Source organism: Maylandia zebra, linkage group LG13, assembly GCF_041146795.1.
Source record: "Maylandia zebra isolate NMK-2024a linkage group LG13, Mzebra_GT3a, whole genome shotgun sequence".
NCBI lineage: Eukaryota > Metazoa > Chordata > Actinopteri > Cichliformes > Cichlidae > Maylandia > Maylandia zebra.
In genome coordinates this window covers 16,104,245-16,128,971 of record NC_135179.1, presented here as the reverse complement: position 1 = coordinate 16,128,971, position 24,727 = coordinate 16,104,245, and the positions used below count along the sequence as shown (strand labels likewise).

At 39.1% G+C, this 24,727-nt stretch overlaps 1 protein-coding gene and 2 long non-coding RNA genes across 3 annotated transcripts; 1 reads left to right on the top strand and 2 right to left on the bottom strand.

The window, feature by feature from the left end:
- Nucleotides 1-358: 358 nt before the first annotated feature.
- On the bottom strand, nt 359-1,608 carry LOC111500868 (polymeric immunoglobulin receptor-like). The gene is made up of 3 exons (XM_023153435.2): nt 1,563-1,608; nt 1,040-1,360; nt 359-813 (listed from the first exon to the last, which is right to left on the bottom strand). Exons 1-3 carry the CDS (start codon nt 1,606-1,608, stop codon nt 434-436), a joined length of 747 nt encoding a protein of 248 aa, XP_023009203.2. The 3' UTR covers nt 359-433.
- Nucleotides 1,609-5,662: 4,054 nt separating this feature from the next.
- On the top strand, nt 5,663-6,869 carry LOC143421707 (uncharacterized). Its single transcript, XR_013101268.1, has 5 exons — nt 5,663-5,761; nt 5,888-5,922; nt 6,047-6,103; nt 6,567-6,635; nt 6,766-6,869. It is a non-coding gene; the product is annotated as an uncharacterized LOC143421707 (long non-coding RNA).
- Nucleotides 6,870-14,013: 7,144 nt separating this feature from the next.
- LOC112435509 (uncharacterized) lies at nt 14,014-21,241 on the bottom strand. The gene is made up of 2 exons (XR_003024626.2): nt 20,847-21,241; nt 14,014-20,715 (listed from the first exon to the last, which is right to left on the bottom strand). It is a non-coding gene; the product is annotated as an uncharacterized LOC112435509 (long non-coding RNA).
- Nucleotides 21,242-24,727: the final 3,486 nt, after the last annotated feature.

The following is a 24,727-nucleotide window of genomic DNA, read 5'->3' as shown; positions in this document are numbered from 1 at the left end:
ACCTAACTATTAATTCAGTTCTTAATATTCATTAGAAAATTTAGTGTGGATTGAAATCAAGCTCCATTAAGACTTACTGTGACTCAGTATAAACCAGATCAACACCATAATTAAAATCAAGACCAACACACTCAGAGGGATGATGAGGATCTTTGTGTCATATGAAGCTCTGCAACATACAGGTTGAGAACATAATTTAGTTTACTTTAACAAGTAATAATAGTGTCCGTAAAAATTTGTATGCATAATCCCTTAAAATATTTTACGTCTAAATACTGCAAATAAATATAAAAAAATATCTGACCTGTGTTCTTTATTTTCTTGTACTGTAGAATTGTTCCATTTTGATAATTGTTTCACTTATGGCAACAGTATGAGTAGTAGATATAGAAGTAGAACATAGTAGAACATTATAACAAGAGTACTGTAACAGTTACAAACCTAAAGTACAAATATTTATAAAAGTATTGAATTCATTTACATGTAAAATCTTTGATAACTTGCAATACTCACTCTTAATCGGTTTCTCAGTAACATTTAAATATACTGGTATCTGAATGTCCCCTTCAGAACACCAATACCAGCCACTGTCCTCTGACCTTAGTCCAGTCATGGTCACTGTGGAAACATCTGGGTCTCTCATATGAGTGGTCACTGTTGTTCCATCTATGGATCCAGATGATCCTGTCACACAGTTCCTGCCCAGCCTGCACCACTTCATTTCTCCAGAGTTACTCGGGTGACATCTAATAGTTATGTTTTCTCCAATATATCCTGTAATCTTCTGATGATCCACGTAGAGACTGGGGGTATCTTCAAGTAAAATTCAGTTTAAAGAAAGCAAAAAACCCAAAATGCCAATACTTTTTTCAGTGCTGAATAAAAAGAATATAGGTGATTAAGATTTCATGTTGATTCTCATTAGCTTTGAATGACAAGTGCATACTCAGTCTTAAAAAATGTTTTTTTTTTTTTGTTTTTTTTTTCCAAAAAACGACATTGTAAAGAATTTGAAATGTTAATAGAGATGTGCACTTACCACTGGTAACTGATAGTTGAAAATACTGTCCGCAGTCCGGTCCATTATTAATCTCCACCACACACCAGTAATCAGTATTTTGATTTGTCAGATTTTTTATAGTCACAGTAAAAATTTGTTCTTTTTTGTCATCAGAGATTGAATATTTTCCTGAAGGGTCTGGTTTGTTTGTTTTTACTGCATAGCTGCAGGAGCTCCATATATGTCCTTCACACAAGTACTTCACATGGTCTATATATTGTGACTCATAGAGACATGGGATGGAGATAGATTTTCCAGCTTCCACTGATACTTTACTGACTGTAGTTATGCTGTGAACTCCTGCAACAGGAACAAAGTATTTTATTGGTTACGTTTAATTAAAACATTCTTCCTTCATTTGTCTCTTGTACATGTAGACGCTTAGAGTGTTGTTAAGTACAAAACAGAATAAACTAAAAATTATTAAAAGCCATTATTTTTATCATCTACTGACACTAACCTTTGAAAAACATGAAGTATTTTAATGATTCCTGTGACCGACCTTTGAGCACACTGAAAAGAAGAAGAACGATGAGATGAGCAGCCATGCCTGTGAGAGAGTAGAATGAAAACACCTGAACCACAGTCAAGTCTGGTTCTATTTTTGAATTTAAGCAACATGCAAATGCAACACTTAAAACCGGCCTTCCTGATAGTTCGTCATACAATAAGGTGTTTTTTTTCTGCTGTCTTTTGCTGTAAACTAAGTATGAAAATTACCATCCACAACATTGCTACAAGTAAACAATAATATGCATTCTCATAATATATAATAGCACTGACAGTGCAGGAAGCGAAAACAGTAAAAAAAAAAAATCTATTAAACAGGATGAGTTCTCACAAATCCTGAAAATAGGGTTCAGGCTTATCCTTTGGTGTCGATGCTTTTGATAATTCTTTATTTCTTTTAAACCAGAAATCACGTGATCTTAAAGAAAGGAAATGGTAACAAAGAAATTGTGCAATAAACTTTCCTGCTTTGCAAGAATAAAGCTTTGTTGTTGTAAAAGAGATGAAAAGAGTCACTAGGACAGGAAACAAAATATTGCAGCAGTAAGTCCAATAACTTAGGGACAGATAAAAAGGCTTAGTATTGAAATATTTCATTGATGATTAAATGCACTCAGATGACCTTTTTTTTCACCCTGATGGAGAACAGAAATAAATATGACAATTAGGAAGGAAAAGCAACAAAAAAGGTAATAAATTTGAATGGAAAGCTGAATATTTGCCCTTTTCATATCTTTTATGATTGAAGCATAACTGTACATGCTGTCCGCATCATTTTGATTAAATCACCTTCATGTTTTTAACTCTAATATCTGTACTTCTACTTAAGCACAGAATGTCTGTACTTTTTCCACCTCTGCTCAGAGCTAAGTTGCTAAATGTGATGATGAGGATGTGGTATAGCTCTGTGGTTATTATAGTTCAGCAAACCACACAGAGGGTACATGCTTCATCAACACTGTTTCTCACACACTGAAGTGTTTGTTCTTTGTACATATTTTCACCGCATGTGCTGGATGGCAATGTTGGTTTTTCCACTGGTCAGATCACGACTTTATATTGAAATATTCTAAAGGGTAGCAGCACATTTAACTCCAAATCTTGAATCAGTCTCAGGTGGACCCCTTGTGAAAAATCAATATAAAAATATTAGTAACCAATTATCTGTGAGTCCTGGTATTCTGTCTGTTTCAGCCTAGAAAAGAAAAATACAAAGTAAACATCATGTAAAAAAAGTATTAAAGAAAGATGTTTGTGGGCCAGAAGGGGTGGGAGCACTGGGAAAGTATGTGTATCTCTCATGAGAGATAGAGACACTCAAATGAGTCAGGATGAAGTCATTAGGAGCCCACATGGCAATCCAGGAAGTTCTTTAGAGCCAGATCTGCAGAGTTTTTATTCTGTGTTCATATTGTTTATACTGTGATTTATTTTTAGTTACTTGAAGGAAGTTCTTGTTTTTTTGTTTTTCTCTGTTTTTACAAATTATGAAATTTTGAAAAATGAATTCTGGGTCTGTAAATCTTTAAATTTTAGCATATCTTTAGATTAAACCTAAAAGTTCTTGTTGGACAAGGTGGTGTTGACATTTTGTTGGGCCAGTCATTCAATGCAATCTTCAAAGTTTACAAAAATACAATTAACACCAGTTCATCAAAATAAGTAGCTTTTAATTGAAATGTTAATACAAATTTAAGTAAATACTGAAAGGGCATGCTTTCTCCAGGTGCAAGGCAGCCTTAAAAGATGCAAATGAGGGAAAATCCTTTACAGCTTTAACAGAAGTAAACATTTTTTTTATTAGTTTTTTTTTAAGCCAAAAACACAGCAAAACAGTCATTAACAGCCTCTCAGTGTGTTCAAAATGTCCAGAAATATAACATAACCAAGAAAGAGAACGTAACTTTCATGACATCGATTTTAAATAAAGATTTTGTGTATTTAGTTGTTTGGTATTTTTTTTGACATTTTAACACAGTGTTACCTGTTTAAGGTAAATAATTATTGTACCGGTAAATTTATTACAATAATTTCGAGGCCATTTTCATGGACATTTTGATCTGTCACAGTAAAAAAAAACCCACAGGGCTGCACTCTGTTTATTGCACCGAATTATTTCCTTGTGAGCATGGTACTAAAAGAATAATAAATTACAATGTGAAATATTATACTCAATAAGTAAATATGTCTGGGATTAAATGCTGAGTGCTGCATTCTGTGTTGCAAGTGAGATCAGGCTGACACTGTTTAATCTTTCTGTAAATTATATTTTCTCAGTCAGGAAGAGGTGATAACATCACATAAATAAAATAATCTCATTATCCCCAATAAGCTGTAAGCATCAGCATCAAAGGATTATCCTAACCTCTATTTTCAGATTTTGTGACAACTCATAGCGCATTTTAAACATTTTTGTTTTTATATTACTCCCAATTCCTGCACTTTCAGTGTTATTCTGTGTTATTATATTATGAAAATGCATATTCTTATTAGTAAATGAGTTCATAAAGATTTTGAATATTGTGGATGATAATTTTTATATCTTGTCTACAGCAGAAAAAAAATACAGCTTATAGTAGAGGAACTAGGAGGAAGGCAGTTTGAAGTGTTGCATTTGCACGTTTCAAAAATACGAATTCAAAAATAGATCCAGACTTGACTGTGGTTCATGTGTTTTAATTCTACTCACTCACAGGCATGGCTGCTCATCTCATCGTTCTTCTCCTCTTCAGTGTGCTCAAAGGTTGGTCACAGCAATCATTTAAATACCTCATGTTTCAATGACTAATCTCAGCAGATTATTACATTAAAGACATTTTGTGTTATTCACTTTTGTACTTAACAATACTCTAAGTGTCCAAATGTACAAGAGACAAGTGAAAGAAGAATGTTTTAATTAAACATAAACATGAAGATTATTAATTTGTTTATATTTATTTATTTGTTCTTGTTGCAGGAGTTCACAGCATAACTACAGTCAGTAAAGTATCAGTGGAAGCTGGAAAACCTATCTCCATCCCATGTCTCTATGAGTCACAATATATAGACCATGTGAAGTACTTGTGTGAAGGACATACATGGAGATCCTGCAGCTATGCAGTAAAAACAAACACAGCAGACCCTTCAGGAAAATATTTAATCTCTGATGACAAAATACAGAAAATTTTCACCGTTACTATAAACGAACTGACAGATAAAAACACTGACTACTGGTGTGTGGTGGAGATTGATAATGGAAAGGATTATGGACAGTATTTTCGATTGTTAGTTATCAGTGGTAAGTGCCTATTTTCATGCACATTTCAAATAGTTTATCATTTCCTTCAGAAAAATGTAAGTTTTTCAGAAAGACTGAATGTGCTCTTATTTTTAATTAATTCATTAGATATTTGTTTTATCGGCAAGGTACCCCCAGTGTCTACGTCGATCATCAGAGGATTACAGGATATACTGGAGAAAGCATAACCATCAGATGTCACCACAGTAACTCTGGAGCAATGAAGTGGTGCAGACTAGACAGGAACTGTGTGACAGGATCATTTGGATCCATAGATGGAACAACAGTGACCGCTTATATGAGAGATCCAAATGTTTTCACAGTGACAATGAGTGGACTACAGTCAGAGGACAGTGGCTGGTATTTGTGTGCTGGAGGGGACATTCAGATACCAGTATATTTAACTGTTACTGAGAAGCCAATTACTAGTGCTACTACCTCAGGTAAAAAAAAAAATTCAGCAATTCTACATATTCTAAGTGTTAGGACTGTAAGAGGTATTAGCATAATAATCATTACAGTACTGTACTGATGATGTTCTTTCTGGAAATGTAGCCACTACCCCTACAACTGCTACTGGCAGTAGTACTATTCATACTGTTACTGGAAGTGGAACATTTACTACAATGGAACAATGGAACATTTCTACAGTAGAAGAAAATAAAGAACACAGGTCAGATAATTTTTTCTTCATTTCTTTATATTTCCATGCAGTATTTAGTGGTAAAATGTTTTGTGTAAGAAAGATTCTACAAACATTTTTACAGATGCTATTATTACTTATTCATTTAAATTCTGTTTATAAACTGCATGTTGTAGATCTTCATTTCCTCCAAAGATCCTCATCATCCCTCTGAGTGTGTTGAGCTTGATTGTAATTGTGATGCTGTTCATCTGGTTTATAATTAGACACAGTAAGTCTACTAGAAATTTGATTAAAATCCATTTCAAATTTATTTGCAAATCTTTAGAAATAGTTCAACATTTAAGTTATTGTGCATTGCTACAAAGAATCAGTAACAGTCATTTTGTTTTATTAGAGCAGAACAAAGCAGAATCATCCGCCACAGCAATGGTAAGTTGTACTGATTTATTTCTATGTGGGCATCGTACATGATACTAAAAGAATAGAGAAAGTAAAACGGTTTCATAATTACAGTTTGACAGATGTTCAAACTGTGTTTTGTACTTCAATGCAGGCTGGAGATGAAGTAACATACTCTGAAGTCAGACCCAAGAAAAAACGTTCACCCAAGGTAACCAACTACAGCAGCATCAAGCAATTCAAATCTAAGAATTTTCAGTGAACATACCGGTCATCTGAGAGTACATTGGATATGTAATCTACTGTAGATTCATTTCTGATATGTCTGAGAAAAATGAATCCTCATAGGGTAAACTGTTCTTGTATTTTTTATAACTTGCAAAATACAACAACAGCTATCAGAAGAAATTAGATCATGAATCACAAAGCTGTATTTTGCTTCTGAAGATTCAAACCTCTACCCCTTCTCTTTCATTTAAATATTGTTATTTTGTCAATAACACTGATACCTGACACACCAGATTTGTAAATGCAGAAGAAATATCACCTGAGGTTGTCCTAACATACTACAACTACACATTTACACTTTAGAATACAAGTAGAGTTTAATCTATTTTTTGTTAAAGCACAGCAGAACTGTAAATAATCCAATTTCTATATTTCTTCTCTTCCAGAGTTCATTTGGTGAAAGTGATGTGGAAATCATTTACAGTTCAGTTGTTGTACAGAAGTGTACTGAAAGGGTAAATATTAAATGACCTGAAACCAAACACACACATTTTACTTGTTGTCCTGATATGACATGTTTCACTTTGAATTTGGTCATATTTTGCTTTTTCTCTCTAATTATCATTTGCTTCTGTTCTCCAACAGGGTGACAAAAAAGCCGCGGAAGTTACATACAGCACATTAGCTGAAATGTTTTAATGTTAAAACTTTAATGTTAAAGAGTTGTATCTCTTTTTTCTGTATCTTTTATTACTAGAGTATTTGTATTTGCTGCTCTGTTATCTTCCTTCATTTACTTGTTATGTAGTAACTTTTAACCTTAACCCTTTTAACTGTTTTGTAAACAAGATAATTTCTTTTTTTTCAAGACCATTCTTCATTCTTGTAATAAAGAAGTATTACAGACTGTTAGATTGTACACTCTTAGATAGTTGTAGATATTCCACAATCAGCTGTAAGTAGTATTATTGTAATGTGGAAGCATTTTAGGAACTAAAGCGTTTCAGCTATGAAGTGGTAAACCATGTAAATCTATAGAAAAGGTTCACCGAGTTCTGAAGCATATACTGCATAAACGTTGCCATCGCTCTTCTGATCCGGTCACTGCAGAGCTCTGAACCGCTGGTATCAACCTTAGCATAAAAACTGTGCCTTCTGGAGCTTCATGACATGGTTTTCCATGGCTGTGCTGCTCCTGTAAGTGTAATTTGTTGTTGGCCCAGTAGTTTTGTCCATGTCATCTATTTTCATGATCTGAATTTATGCGTACAACATAGGTGAAAAAACCAAAACAAAAAAAATAAACACTTGTATATCTTGTAGATGCCTGACTTCACACCCAGTCTACAAGTAACTAAAATGAAGACCATATGTCAAAAAATGTAAATTTGTATTTATCTTTTATATTGGTTTTATTTGGATTTTAGTGTTTATTTGTGTGTAGTTTGCATGATTTTATTCTGTTTGTATTGCATGTTTTTAGTGTGTTATTTGACATTGTTTTAATACAATGTGGACTGGCTGGGCGCTAGCTGATAGGGATCACCTGCTGAGGCACGGGTGTGTGCAGAGGTGGCCTATCAGCTGTCTAAAGACCTATTAAAAGGAAGCTAGCTGAACACTGGAGGAGAGATGCCCCAGAAATGAAATGCACACAAGAAGGCCAGGTGAAAAAGAGGGACATGCTGCCTGATCGTGGGGTTGCGGCGCTTCATCTGGAGATGGACTGGTCAGCGTGATGCAGTGACCCAGTCCCGACAGCAGGAACGGCAACAGCAGGAAAGGCAACAGTAGGAGACAGCGCGTGCGTTTCACAGCAGGGCAGAGGTATACCTCTGCCTGCATTCGTGAGTATTGTCTCTACTGTTGTTCACCGGATGCAGCTGTGTTGATAGAGGGTCACCATTACTATAAGCCAGGGCCGCTTCCAGGATGATTTTTCTGGCTCTTATCTGTGCTGACGCGAGGGGTACCGTGGTGGCATCCCACGATGGACTCCAGTGTAGAATGCGAGCTGGGATGTGATGGGCCCAGTGAAGGGACGAGAGGGGGACAGGAGGCTCCTCCTCGTCTGTCTGGGACGAGGCTGGCGTGGAACCCGCTCTGGAGGAGTTTCTGGCCGGCTGGTGGACCAAAAATGAACATTTATCTGGATTTGTGGGGTAGTTACATCAGAGGATTTTAGTGCACGTAGAAAATTGTATTTCTAGCAGTTTTAAAATTGGGTTTATTCCTGGGGGATATTAGTATATTGAAGACATTCTATTAAGTATGTTTTTTGAGAGTTTTATTTTATTTGTGCTCCCTGGCCTGGGAATAAAGTTTCTGATTAGACCTACATCATCCCTGTGTCTTGATTATTGACTTGCTTGCTCCCCCTTTTATCCAAAGAACCATCCTCTTAGTAAGACACTGGCAGATCAGCTTTAGTGCCTACTTTACAGTAGGAGGAACTAGATTAAAAGTGCTGCAGTTTAGTCTTAAGCAAACAAAAACCATGAAATACACTCAGCACACTAATATGATGGATGATGCAACAAAGAAAAGAAGCAAACTGAGGGCTTAAACATGCACATAAGGTAAGGGCAAAGAAGTGACACGTGGAGAACCAAGGTAAGCAAAACGGAACATAATGCCCACAGAATAAAACACTATTAAGATATAGCAGAATTCAGGAACAGAAATGCAGACTTGATAAAGACAGAAAGGGAAACTCAGAGACCAGACTGACTTACAAAGATCCTAGGTTCAACAGCGTTCAACATTGATTCAATATCAAATTCTGACGTATAAGAGTGATGTTACGCCAATATCAGATTTCAACGTTGATTCAATAGAATCAACTGATATTGACTAAACATTGTTTCAATGGATATTTGCTATCTGGATATTTGCTATTACTATCTGGTAGTAATAGCAAAGCACCACTATTATAATATAAACAGTATTCACATTTTCTCTGAAATATTGGCCTTGGACACCTTATGTAAACACTCGGTAAGAAGGATCCTAAATATGATGAAGAATGAGACATTAAAACTTTATTGAAAATGTCAAAATAAATACACTCAAAAAAAAAATTGTTTTAAGTCAGATTTGATGTCACGTGATAGACAAGCGCCGTCTCAGCCTAATTTGCATATAGAAAGTTTTAATGTTAAGATGAAGTGCAGTCTGTGAAGTAACCACAGTGTTTGGTATCGTTTTTAGTGTGTTTTCGCCGGTTAGATGTTCACATCGCCACAATTCTAACAGCATTTAAACAAGTTTTGAATTTGTCTCTAAAAAGATTTTCTATTCGTCTTGAACAAAAAAAGAACTGCGTTGGTTTGTTTTGCTATGTCTTAAAACAACTATCAACTGAGATTCAGAGGACCTCCTCCTCACTGCAGTGGGCAGTACGGTCCCCCGGTGAATACAATGGTCTCAGAAGAGCTTTTGAGAACTGCAGGAGGGAAAACCTTCATCTACGAGAGAGCACGTACCAACTGAAAAGTTGCCTAAATGGTCTTCTGGCAGAGAGGAGGAATTTATGCCATAAGGATGCGCTTGTAGCTCTTAGAGAAGAAATGGAGTCCAAATACATGCAACTGGAGAAAAGATATGAAAAGCTGGAACAAGAAAACAAAATACTAGAAGACGGGAATCAGCTAGACATGTATGACTTGAAGGAAAAGCTGGAGGCATACACAAGAATTGAAGCAGAAAATGAGTACCAGGATTTTCTAAGGCAGATACATTTGGAAGAAGTCCAAAGCTGCAGCCACTGTTGGAGGACATAATCAGAGAAATTGAGCAAGAGAAGACTAAATTAGAAGACAAAAATAAAGAATTGCAGGAAGACAAGACAAAACTAGAGGACAAGAATAAAGAATTTGAGGAAGGAAGAGAAGAAAAAAGTACAAGGCAAATATACATAGCTTGAGCAGAAGCATAAAAAAGTCCAGGACAATATATGAATAACTTGAGAGGATTCACAAAGAACAGGGTCAGACTGTCCCCAGCTCTTATTACACTGCCTTGACGACATCAAACAGTGGATGTTGTTAAATTTTCTAAAGCTAAACGAAAATAAAACTGAAGTTGTCATTTTCGGCAACTTAGTCAATAATCACATCGATAGCACTCTGGGCCCCTTTACCTCCTATTGTAAAACACATGTAAAAAACCTTGGTGTCTTGGTGCAGGTAAGTGCAGTCCTGCTTCTTTCAGTTAAGACAGCTAGCCAAGGTAAAGCCATACCTCCCGACTAATGTCTTTGAACGTGTTATTCACCTCTTCCTTACTTGCAGGTTGGACTACTGCAATTCATTGTATTTTGGTTTAGCTTCTCTACACTGGCTTCCTGTCTCCTGCAGGTTCCAATTTAAACTTTTACTTTTTTGTTTTTAAGTCACTTAACAGCCGAGCCCCTTCTTACCTGTGTGAGCTCCAGGAAAAACCATGAGGTCTAGCTCAAAATTAATGCTTTCCATCCCTCGGACTAGTCTCAAATCTTGTGGTGATAGAGCCTTCTCTGTGGCAGGTCCCAGACTTTGGAATAGTCTCCCCCTAAAGATTAGATCTGCACAAACACTTAATCAATTTAAATCACTACTAAAGATACATTTTTATGCCCTGGCTTTTAACACACTGTGACCCAAGCATTTTGGTCTTATTTTAATTGTCTTAGTTATTGTTTTAATTCTTTTATTGTCCCATCATTGTTTTATATTGTCTCTTTTTAATGGCGTTTTTATATTGTTAAGCACTTTGTGCAGCATCGTCTGTCTGGAAATGTGCTATATAAATAAATTTGACCTTGACCTTCGTCTACCCCCTTCACATCTCCACCCGTATCCTCCTTGCACTAGTGATGTGCGGATCGATCCTGAAATATTGATTCCTCCGATACCAATCATTTATGTTCTAGAATCGATTCTCACATTAAAATATCGATATTTTAGTAATTTAGGGTAAATTTATAGTTTATCATTAACAGGAACACAGTGGAAAGAAACTATAACATTCAGATTGTCTACATTCAAAGGAACTACTTCCTCTTCCGCCTTTCATAATTATGTGCGAAATACAGCTGTATAAATGTCTCGCAGGCGCTGGCGTGTGCACTCACAACAATGGCTGCGCGTCATTGGAGTCATGTGTGGACGTATTTTACCTCCACAAACAGGTTTGCGATACGTGGCAAAAAAGTGCTCCAAGAGTGAGGCGTTGTAGCCATACTTGCCAACCTTGAGACCTCAGAATTAGGGAGATATTCAAAAGGGCTGTTAGGGTGGGGGGTGATAAATAAATTTTACAGGGTTTATTTATCAGATAAAATACATTAAATGTCACCACTATTATTGGCTGGCCTGGAAACAGCGGGGGTGTCCAAATTCAGAGGCTGCTTCCACCTGAGGACCCGGCCTTCGCGGTCTAAAGAAAGCACGTCACGAGCTCCCTCGGTGGAGTGAAATGCTGCCATCTGCTCCTCGCTATCTAAAATATAACGGGGCACTGACGTAAACTCTCGACCGTCTCACACTTCTGTTTAATCAGTTTTCTGTTTGACGTTTATTCAGCTGTGTGAAAACCCCGGAGGAACCCACCGGATGGATTAATAAAGTTACATTTAATTTAATCTAATCTAATAACTTTAATCTCAGCCAAACCGATTTACCCATGAACAAATAAAACACTGAAAAAGCCAAACAATAACATTTTTAAGCTATCAAAGTGACTTATATATCATGTTTAACACGAGTAGCGAAAGACCGCGGGGGTTTGAAAATGATGTGTCGATCGGCTCAGATATTTGAAGTTTACACAGCTACATCCTCACCTGAAAATATGTTAAAAGTTTTTTTGCGACCCAAAAAAGAGAAATAAGAGTAATATTAAAACTAAGCAGCTGCCGCCATTGTTGGAAACTGGAATTGGCTGGGCCGCGCTATGAATTCTGCGATATGGTTTTTCAATTTTGTTGTCCGGGTGGAAAATCGGGAGAATGGTGGCTCCGGGAGATTTTCGGGAGGGACACTGAAATTCGGGATTCTCCCGGGAAAATTGGGAGGGTTGGCATGTATGGTTGTGGCAACATCACTAACCTTGTCAAACACCTCAGAGTAAATCATATCACAGAATATGACAAGCGTATGTTGAGGCAAACTGAAGAGGATGAGAGGGACAGGTGCTGCTAGGGCGAGACAGACGTCTCTCACGGAGTCCTTTGCCTGCTGCAGGCAGGCAAGGTGTTCAAATAGCGCACAACTTCAGGTTTTTTTTATTTCTATATGATGAATCCTGCATTATTAAGTGATAAGAACAAGTAATCTGATGTCCTGTAATCATTATGATGCTATAATTTGAGATACAATAAATAAAATAAGTTTTTGTACAAAGTATCGTTATCGGATCAGTATCGTCGATACCACCCTGAATATTACTTGGTATCGGATCGGAAAGGAAATCAGTGGTATCGCACATCACTACCTTACCCCCTCCTTCCCTCATTCTCTCCTCTATTTGCCATCTCCATCAACAGGTCTTTATACGTGAAGATCTGTTTTCTACGGTGGCCCCTACAGAAATAGCACGTACAAACTCCAAAGCACGTACAAAACTCCAAAACACATGCAAACTCCAAAACACAACGGAAGTGCTCCAGGACGCTAGGGGCAGTGTTGAGCTTTTGTTACCTAGTGGCTACACAAGCCAGGAAGTACCAACGACCGGATTTGGTTTGTGGTAGTAACAGGTAAATGAACTTTTTTTTTAAAAAATGATTTTAATATATATGAGTGTGGTTGTTCTATCCTTGCAGGTCTTTTCCGCAGGTATCCAACTCCATGTGTTTGCAACAAACTTGCCTGTTTATTTTGCAAATCGAGCTCAACAATGCCCCTAGAGTTTGCATGTGTTTTGGAGTTTGCACGTGCTTCGGAGCTCGTACGTGCTTTGAAATTTGTACGTGTTTTGCAGTTTGTACGTGTTTTGGAGTTTGCACGTGCTTCAGAGCTCGTACGTGCTTTGCAGTTTGTACGTGTTTTGCAGTTTGTAAGTGTTTTGGAGTTTGTTTGTGCTTTGGAGTTTGCATGTGTTTTGGAGTTTGCACGTGCTTCGGAGCTCGTACGTGCTTTGAAATTTGTACGTGTTTTGCAGTTTGTAAGTGTTTTGGAGTTTGGACGTGCTTTGTCTCTAGGGGCCACCGTAGTTTTCTCGGTGTCATAATAAAAAACTAAAGTTGAACATCACAGAACTAAATAAGCATTTGTTTTTATGAGAAAGCACAAATATACAACCCGTTTCCTTATAAACCAAAAACCAGTGGATAAACAGACTGATGAAAAGGTAAGAAAACTTGACCAACTTTAACTCCCCTTGAAACCTGATAACCTGAGTTCTCAGCTTTCAGGGGGTAGAAATTCTGCCACCTTTTGGAGAATTGAGATGTTTCTCACCCGACGGCACATACGCGGACACGGCGTCGGGGCTGAAAGCCGACAGCTCACTGATTTTGAAGCGTCAGCAGGCGCTTTGTGTTTATGTCCTTTTTGTGCTAGATTCTGAAGCTGCAGGTTTTATCTCTCTCCAAACAATATTGACTGAACCAGCAGCCAAAGACGATCCAAGCTACGCTTCACATTTTGCTTCACATAAACATCGTCACGAATTTCCTCTGACTTTTGCTGTTTTGCTTCCACCACGATAAAATCACACTTCATGTAGAACTCTCTCTCTCTCTCAGCAATAGTTTCCCATTGAAGGATATAAAAAAAATACAACAACAGCAATAGAATAATATTAAACACAAAGTGAACCCGTCTTCCTTCATTAAATAGGTTCTTTTAGATGTTAAGGAGGAATAGACTTAACCAGGCTGGCGGAGAATGAAGACAACCGGACACCTGCTGCAGATGGGGAATCAGTGAACTTTTATTGAGACAGAGACAACCTCTCAAAACAGCTCACATCAAAAGATTCCAAATATTTGCTGTGAGGATGGGTATATATTCTCTAAAACTTACAGGAGGGGGTTGTGAGGAAAGTGCTGCATTAGCAGAAAAACAACTCCATAAAAGGAAATCGGCCTTGGGTGTTCTAGTCTCTTCGCTTGCAGATATCTTTCGCCTGCAGGATGAGGCGATCGCTTCTTATCGCTCTCAAGGCCAAAGTCGTGAGCACACATTTTTATTACACAGTTGCACAGTAACTTTAAAGCTGAACAATATTTAAAGCTGAATAATGTTTGATCAGATTATATTTTCTTCAAATCCCCCTTTTGACCCATCTTAAATGGGTCAACACACAAAAATAAGTAACATTCAAAGGAACACAGAGACGTGTCGAAGCCTGGCTCGAAAAACTCCTCGGGTCTTATCATTTGTCTTTATCTGTCATTGCAGATGAGGAGAAAAGAGTCCAGGCACCACCCTGCCCAGGGGTCGGCTGCAAGCAGTCTCGGTTCCCGATGAAAGCAGTAACAGCTGTCCTGCACACAAGGGTACAACGAGTTAGTGCAACCAGGGTAGTGACACAAAATTAACAGTTCCTGTAACTCAGCAACCAAAAAGCATAAGTAATGATAAAAATGTGGAGAGTACAGAGTATACTATAATAATGAGAGATATAAACGTGAAAATGTGAAAAAATAAATCAACCGTAAAATAAACTCAGAACGGTAACTGCTAAGGACATTCAAAAGTGAATATGGTAAAACTGGAGAGGAAGTAGTGGGCAAGACCCTACGGGCTACATTTGTCAGATTGGGACTGTCAGAAGGGGGCCAAGCTTTTGAACTTTAAGGTGTCAGAAGTGTCGGGGGCCCTTCACAGATCAGGATTATGCCAATGGGAATGAGACCCAGGGCCAGGAAGCAAACAAAGACGCAACATCTTTGCCTGCCTGTCATTTCAGGGGGAAAGGGCCAAGACATGTTTACTTAGCTTGGATGTCGTCTAATAGAGGATGATGGGGCACAGAAAGGTGGTCCAGTTCCCCCCACCTCGCCAAGGGCGTGTTCTAGGAGTTAAAGAGCAACAACCTGCAATCTGTACCAAAAAATCTTCATAGTCCCACCGGAAAATCATAAGAGTAATAAACGATTCAGCTCAACAGACAAGTATCATGTTCAGGTTTCTCCAATCATTAAATCACTATTATTGCCACAATTTGCTTTATTCACCCTTTGGGCAATGAGAGAGAGAGACCCTAATGGCCAGTTAGTGGGCTCTAGGTCAAACTGTCCCCAAATTTGTTATCTGTTATTATTACTTGTTGTCATGTCACTTGTCTGTTTTCTACTGCACCCCTCTCACCAAAGCAAAGCAAACATTAGCAGCACATTGACCGTAGTCAGACATCCTCATTCCATAGGTGCTATAAAACATTTCCTGTAAAAGAATCACAGTTTTCAAGACAGGGTGTGTCTCCCCCAACACTCTCACCAGAATACAGTGTAATAGCATCCCCAACTCCTAACCCATAAACACCGTTTCTTCACACATCCGCCCAGAAATCCTGTAATAGAAAAACATTAAAACTGTAACCCTGTAGGGAAGAAAATGTAAATGGTAAGATTCACAAACAAAAATCAGTAAACATAAAACAAAATAAAATGAAAAATAACAAAAACAAAATGCAGACGCCCGGGTCTTAGGACTTGTCACTGAATATTCTTCCCATCAATAAAAGTACCAACCTAAACCTACACAGAGTCAAATCAACACCACCTCAACCTTTTCATATTCATAAACCTATATGTTTTGCGTTCGTGAAACAAAATTGAACCATTAAGTAAGTTGAGCTCTTGAAATGTTTTAATTCTCTTAATTCTGCCAGTTTATTTCAACACTTATTCAATGACTTTTATTCAACTGCTACTTGGCCACTCGACTTTTACCTGTTCAAATTGCCTAGGGTTCAACAAAGTCTAGATCCCCGTTATCATGAAACTTGAACGGTGTACGATGATTTACTTACAGTAATTTAGAATCATCACTCAACCTAGCTCTACTACTGGCACTGCGTGACTTTTCTCACACTGGAAACCAGAATTTAGCACAGAACTTTAATGCCTCAGGCAATCGCGTTCAAGGGCTGCCCCCCTTCTCTTCTTCTTTGTCCGTGTGTTCCTCCTTTATTAAATCTCCATCACAATGACGTGGCGCTCTGAAATAAAACTCACACTGTTAATTCCTCGTTTTCACTCTGCACCACTGCTCAGAGTGTTTTCTTTTCTTTTTAGTGTAGAGTAAACAATTAAGTCGAGGCCTTAAGCCCCAGATATCTCGCACGGGCATCATTTTCATAACCAAACCGCTCCGGACTCTGCTCCCCAGACCACACAAATGCCCTCTGGGCTTATTATTATAGCAAATTCTGTATTTGACTTTGTTGTGTGCAGCATTGAGCCTTTGTCAGTAAAGCATTCTTCATTGCAGCAGCTGGAGCATTGTGTGTCACTTCTTAGTAAATTAAATCAACATTTTGATTTTAGTGCATGGGTATGTATCAGTTTTTACTCCCTCAACAAGTGCATAAGTGTTCATGTGTGTGTTTCCCTTCATTCTAAGTAGGCGCATGCAGAAGTGTGTGTTCGTGTGTTGGTATATGTTTGTGTTCATCACCTTCCTGTTCTGTAGTTTAGGTAAACCAGCGGCCTGACGCATGGCCTAGGGTCCTCCCCTCCTCTTTGGGTCTGTTTCTGTTGTCCTTACTTTGCTCCACGGCCTTCTGCAGCTCTGCTGTTCGGCTCTTCTCAGAGGTCAGCATCCTTCTGCTCACCGTCCCTTTTCCTCCGGGCTTAATGCGCGTCTCGTCACAGCTCTGTCAGCTGACGCAGCCTGGGAATTTCCCCCGTGTAGTGAAACGGGCTTTAGGTTTAGTGCTCTCCGTCTCTGCTGCATGAGATCACTCTTTTGCAGCACTGTTGACATCCTCAAGTTGTTGTTGTGAGTCCAGCTGCTGTGGCCTTCAGGGGTCAAAGGGTCAAAGATGGTCGCGGAGAGGGCAACGATGGTAGAGGGGAGGGTAGGAGTCCAGGTCAGCTTCGGCTCTCAGAAAAAACAAAAACAAAACAAAACAGGCGAACAGGAAAATGATGTTGTGTTGGCTGTGCTGTGTTGGCTGTGTTATCCCGAGAGGGGAGAAACAACGAGATCTCGTCTCCCCCCTTTTTTGTTTTTGTTTTTTTTTTTTTTTTTTTTTTTTCACCATATAATCAACTCATAACCCCTCAAGTTGACAGGACAACACAGGTACGTGCTAAAATTCTTAAGATCCTGTTTAGAAACCTAAAAAGGAATTTCCTATCATTCAGTAGTCATTTGTCTTAAACAATCAACAAAAACATGTCCCAAGTCGACCCTTTTAACCACTAAATTTGTCGTGTCCTCACTTAATCCTCAGACCAGTGTCTTTGTCTTTTGACGTTACGTTGTTGTCCTGCAACCCAAAGCGTTTAATTGTCAGTAATGTATAAACTATATCATTTAAAAACAGGTGTATGTTAAGTGTCGCTACTTTAACCTTGCATGTACGTGCACATGTATGTAAGCTGTTTCTTCATTGCATGTATGGGTGCGTCTGTATATGGGTTACTTTAACTTTTTCTCAAACGAGGTATTTCTCTAACACGCACATGTGTCTGTTCCTCACCCTTCTCATATCTTTCTCTGGTTGTGTGTGGTTTTATTTGTTTCAGTGATTTACCAGGAACATCTTTTCCTTTTCTCCATGTCTTCCGCCAGAGGTTAACACCGGTGAGATTCAGGGACACAGCACCCAGAGCAGTTCAGCAAGAAAAACCCGCCTCAAACTACATTCTCTCTTTTTTGTTTTACCGGGAGGGGTGAGGACAACTCTGGTGTCCAGCCGTGAATTTTAGCCAAAGCTTGGCCTGTCTTCTGCTGCCGTACTCAGGCTTCCAGGTTAAGAAAAAACACCTGTATGAAGACACTAAACATACATTTAGTATTTGTATAAACATAACTGCCTAAATCATTGAACTCTTGAGGAGGGTGTATTTCAGAATCAGAATCAAAATCAAAAACTTTATTGTCATTGTCATGAGACCGACGACATTAAGAATGGTCCCCGATCATTGCATCATCCCTAGTAATATCAAATATAAAAAACAATAAAATTCAATCAATAAAATAGATAGAATACTTAAAATACTAAGTATTCCCAACGTCGTGCTTCAGACCGTGCATAGATTAACACAAGAGTGGCATGGTGGACATTTTTGTAGTATTCAGATGTGTTATTGCAGTTGGATAACAGCTGTGTTTGAGTCTATTAGTCCTTGCTCTGATTGCCCTGTACCGTCTGCCTTAGGGCAACAGTTCGAACAGGGAGTGGCCAGGATGTGAGGTGTCTTTTATGATGTTTTGGGCCTTTTTAAAACAGCGGGCGTTGTTTGACTCTTTACTAACTTTAAAACCCCACCATAACAATTTCTCACTGACAAACTTCTATGCATCCATTTAAACATGCGAAGCCAGCACAAAATCACACACATACCCCTACAGCAAAGCTTTAACATAACCACAATGCAACTCCTCCCTTAAACGGGAGAAATCACCCTGAATCAACCAACTCTATATAAAACGTCAAACAAAGATAAACCACAAACATTTCTACACTTCTGTGTCTTCCACGCAGCACAATAGGCAGAAAAACACCGATTACTCACAGTCTACAACAAAAGAAAAACCTGCTCTTTTCACAACTCTCATAGCTAAAGTCAAAACTCTTACCCAGTGCCTCTGAAATAATAAAAAATCACCAAATACTCGATTACTCTTTTCACTCGCTCCCTCTCACCCCCTTCTTCCTCATACAGCATACACGCTCGCTCCCGCGGACCCGCTCGGCCCCGCGGGCTCACTCGGCCCCCACCTTTTTTCTCTCACAGAGACAGAGAGAGACCCTTTTCCTTTTTTTTTTTTTTTTTTTACTTCGGTCTATCTGCACAGAGTTTACCTCATCTCTTTCCTTCTATGGGCATGCACACTTCCTGTCTCACACACACAGCCCCTCTCTCAGAGAGAGCAGAAAAGAGTTTTTCCTTTTTTCAACACTCAGGAGTGATTCAACAGACAGTTTATACCACTATTTTACACTTTATTTACACACACCGGTAATTTATGTTCTATTTACACACGGGCCCGCATGGACATATGCCAGAAGAGGTTACCCCTAACTTTTTGACTAATTTAAAAGCACCTATAGCCCAGGCCTAGCCTTGCTGATCAATACACACCTCGGGAACGCCCTCCCGATAGCGCTCGAATTCCTAAGAAAACACCATATGCCAGAACAACTTTATCTCACTTCTCTATTTCTCTGCTGGTGTTGCTAAATTTTTGACTAATTTAAAAGCATCTTTCAGCTGTTTTCCTCAATGACTCTTTCTGCTTTTTTGCTTCTTTAGGCTGGTGTGTGGAGTTGATAACTGTCTCAACACATGTTAATTGTTCTCCCAATGTGCTAAGAATAACACCGGGACCCCAACCATCATCATTAGTTTCTCGATCTAATTCTCCATCCATTTTACTGTCAATGGAGGAGTGTTCTTTTATTGATTTTAAAGGAGAATTTGGGCCAGCTGGGTTTCTGCCTCTGTTAGGCACTAATCAGCTGGGGCGCTGCTTTAAAGGTGAGTCAGCACTGAAATATCCCTTCAGGTGTTACCAAGCTTCTACCAAACCGGAGTCTGGCGGGTAACCTTGCCTAGAGCTTCCTGATAGGGGTGCTAGTTGGTTGTCACCTTGTTCACACGTCTCATTCACACTTCATACATTACCTGCAGTCACTCATTACCCTCCTTATGTATGTAATAAATGTGTAAAAAAATTCTATGTGTGGTGTATTATTTTAACCAAAAGAGGAACCTAGTTCCTTTAATTGTGTAATCTGTGAACAACGGAGAACCAAACTGTCCTGCCCAGTGTTCCACAGCAAGCATTCAGCGTGTATTTATGTGTGTCCAATATCAAACAGAACATCAAAACATTTAAAACACTAAAATCATCGGGGTTTTAAGAAGAGATCCGTTTTCTCCTATTGATCAAAGGGACCCGTCCTTTGGACTCCAACCAGTACTTCTCTTTTTTAAGTTTTAGAGGATCTTTTCTAATAAAGTCCTCTGGGCCTTCCTAACCCTTCTGTAGTTTAGAGAATATTACTAAAAAATATTCTCAAGGCCTTTAACCTTTTAATTTGTTTAGAAAGGCGTTACTAATAAACCCTTTCAAGGTCCCAGACCTGCACTGAGGTATTTATCCGACACCGGAGAGCAAACCCGTCGGCTGCAACCGTGGTCAGACCTCAGTTCACTCTTATCTTTATTCACTTATTCACTTATTTCTTATTCACTTATCTCTTATTCACTTGTCTGATTCTCAACAAGCCTTAAGTAAGCCAGACAATTTTGGTTATGAATTACTAGGAGTTTGGACACTAAGTATTTTTATAATGTTCAATATAGCAGAAATAAAAGGTCTGCTTACCTTGTTTTTTGTGTGTACACAGCTTTTGTCCAAACTCCGTTCACTCAGACCACGGCCGATGTCCTCCCTCCCGTTCCAGTTTGACCTGGAGCGGATCCTGTTCGTGACGCCAATTGAAGGATATAAAAAAAATACAACAACAGCAATAGAATAATATTAAACACAAAGTGAACCCGTCTTCCTTCATTAAATAGGTTCTTTTAGATGTTAAGGAGGAATAGACTTAACCAGGCTGGCGGAGAATGAAGACAACCGGACACCTGCTGCAGATGGGGAATCAGTGAACTTTTATTGAGACAGAGACAACCTCTCAAAACAGCTCACATCAAAAGATTCCAAATATTTGCTGTGAGGATGGGTATATATTCTCTAAAACTTACAGGAGGGGGTTGTGAGGAAAGTGCTGCATTAGCAGAAAAACAACTCCATAAAAGGAAATCGGCCTTGGGTGTTCTAGTCTCTTCGCTTGCAGATATCTTTCGCCTGCAGGATGAGGCGATCGCTTCTTATCGCTCTCAAGGCCAAAGTCGTGAGCACACATTTTTATTACACAGTTGCACAGTAACTTTAAAGCTGAACAATATTTAAAGCTGAATAATGTTTGATCAGATTATATTTTCTTCACCATCTAAAAAGTTTTTTGCATTATTCGCTTATTTATTACCCACCAGTCTACGGTGTCGGCTGCTGTTTGTTTTTTTTTTTACTTCCGACAAGAAAGCCTCATTTCTGCTGTTCAATACTGAAAAAAATTTTAAACTTTTTAAAATTATGAAAAATTTCAAAATGCTTAGCTGTGTCTCTAATCAAACCTCTGTAACTTTGCTCTGCTTCACTTTGTTTTTGACTGCACAATATTTTTAAGGTGTTAGGGAGTTTTTATTGTTTTATTTGCTTATGCTTCAAAAGTTATGTTATACATATTTCACCAGACACAGTTTTCTGTTAAAACAGGAAGCTGACCCTGTGACACTGACAAGAGACCAGCACAGAAATACATATCCGCAGAAGTTGACTTGCATTATATTATTCTTAGAAATTGACCTGCAACACACATACTTTGTGACACACACAGCTTACACACACAGCTTGCACACCGACAGCATCAGGACCTGCGTAACAGGTGTTGAAAACACGCAGTTCTTTGAATCTTTGGGCTGAAGGAAGGACAATACTCGGTGTATCAATGCTCAATCAACAATCATTTATTTCCATACAATTCAACAATAAGAGCACATCCCAATGCATAATTTTTATGAGGAGCCATTGATTACCATTAAAAACTTAGAATGTGTTATATGTCACCCAGAGGGCATTTATGTAGATTTTAGGAATAAGGTCTAAAAAGTTTGGTTATGAAAACAATGTCTGTGCGTTTTTTTTTTTTTGTTAAATTGCTGTCCTGCAACCCAAAGATTCAAAGAACTGCGTGTTTTCAACAACTTCTATTTCATAGCCGGCAAAAGCCAGGACGTCACTGACACCATAAACAAAATAAACAAACCTCGACTTCAATGTACTGAACTAATGGCCGCGTCTTCAGAATAAATTCTAACGTATTATTGCTACAGAAGCCAGTATTAGACATGTATTTTCACAGTAAATTTGTCGGTGTCTGGTTTTTGGCGCAAGATACTAACAACATAAGTTGAGGCTAAATTCCAGGGTGTTAAATAAACTGCTTCTACCGAGATACTAATAACATACTACGTTGGTCTAGATTGCAGTAATCTGCCTCTACCGAGATACTAATAACATACTACGTTGGACTAGAGTGCAGCCACTTTACCTTCCACATTTAATTTTGTCTAATACTGGCTTCTGTAGCAATAATACGTTAGAATTTATTCTGAAGACGCGGCCATTAGTTCAGTACATTGAAGTCGAGGTTTGTTTATTTTGTTTATGGTGTCAGTGACGTCCTGGCTTTTGCCGGCTATGAAATAGAAGTTGTTGAAAACACGCAGTTCTTTGAATCTTTGGGTTGCAGGACAGCAATTTAACACAGGAAATGTGATTATATTTGCATATTGACGATGTAACCTATAAAAATAAACGAATACTGCAGTTCGGTGTGATTTGCTCTGAGCTTTTCACCCGTGCAGCACGTTAACCTACACAAGTGTCTCATTGTTGTTTATTCACCTGACTGTTTGTTAACTGTAAATCTCTGACATTTAATTGGTCCTTCGAAGCCGTTAATGGACTGGTATTAATGATAATATTATGCTCCATCTCACAGTGGTATCCTTTCTCAAGTCCCGACGCCGTGACAAGCCTGCGTCGAAGTCTCTGCAGAGCGCCCTCCAGGAAGGGTTGAAAGTCCAGGGACGCTAAAATTCGGGTCCTGGCCGACGTCTTACAGGCCCACGGCGCTGGGGCTTGAAAAGAGACGCCCGACAGACTGGCAACAGCGAAGCCAGGTGATTATTCCACATTTGAAGAACCTTGTCCTCATAATGACTGGCATTGCGCTCCTAGAGAGCCTACTGATACTCACCTGGAAAGACGAGGACCCACAGCACCACCTGCAGAAGAAATGGTCATATAACAACTTACACCTAAAGGATATGGATATAGTGCAGAACCACCCCTGGCTGAACAATGCCTGGTACCGGTACGTCTACAACCGAGTACATACAGAAGACAACCACACTGGCTGCTACGTCTGTTCACACCTCCCAACAACAGCAATGCAAGCCACCCTATATGGAAAATCACCCAGCCTTTCCGAAGCCCTATGTATATTCTACAAAGCCACCAGCGGAACATGTTCCCCCGAAGACATCTTCTTCTTCAAGTTTGAGTTAAAAAGACAAGGGAAAATCTTTCAACGTCAGGAGGGAACCAGGAATACAACATCCAATGTGTTTCACCTTCGCATACGGCAAAAGAAAGCTGGGGATGAACAAGAACTGCTCCCAGACTTTCCGCATGCCGCAGGACAGAAAGGCACAGACAAACTTCCTGAATGGCACATATTGGGTGCAGGGTACAGCTTGGGCATGTGGCTCAAAGACATACTTCACCATCCCACCCAACAGCACCGGACTCTGCGCCCCAATTTTAGTGTCAGACCACACATTCAGAATATTCCATCAGGACCAACCAAGACGCAAGAGGAGCACTGATGACGTGCAACCTCATGATCCAATCTGGGGCAGTGATGTGCCAGCGGAGTTCAAGTTGTGGACCACCGGACAGAAAGTCCTGCACTCACTTTTCCCATGGATCGGGAATGGAAAAAACATGCTAAGAATCGAGACTCTTGACTACCGATTTGGACTTTTCCTGAACAGCTCAACATGGATAAACAAGGCTCAGAATGAGGAAATCGACGCGATCAGAATGTTGGTCATGCAACACAGAGTCGCCCTGGACATGATTCTCGCTGAGAGAGGGGGCCTCTGTGTCTTATTCAACACCACTTGCTGCACCTATATTCCAGATAACGTGCATTCTTTGACCATGACCACCGCCCTGGAGAAGTTACGACAACTGAGTAATGCACAGCAACAAGACTATGTCATGAACACAGAGGACTGGCTGACCTGGCTGCTGAGCGGCAGCTGGAAGACCCTCATGATCAAAGGACTTGTCTTGATAGGAGTTTTCTTTTATTGCTTTGCATGTTCTCAACTTGCATTCTACCCTGTATCAGATCGATGATTGACAAAAATGGTACAGGCCACAGTAATCACCTATGTTGGACTGCCACAAGAAGGTGAACCGGACGAAGAAGATTTAGTATAGGAACACACACACTCACACATACTGAATGATGCTACAATTGAAAATGTTATAAGCAAGTGATTGTTAGCTGATAATAAAGTAGGATTGAAGTGGTGAAATACGGTAAAAACAGGGAGGAATGTTAGGGAGTTTTTATTGTTTTATTTGCTTATGCTTCAAAAGTTATGTTATACATATTTCACCAGACACAGTTTTCTGTTAAAACAGGAAGCTGACCCTGTGACACTGACAAGAGACCAGCACAGAAATACATATCCGCAGAAGTTGACTTGCATTATATTATTCTTAGAAATTGACCTGCAACACACATACTTTGTGACACACACACACACAGCTTACACACACAGCTTGCACAC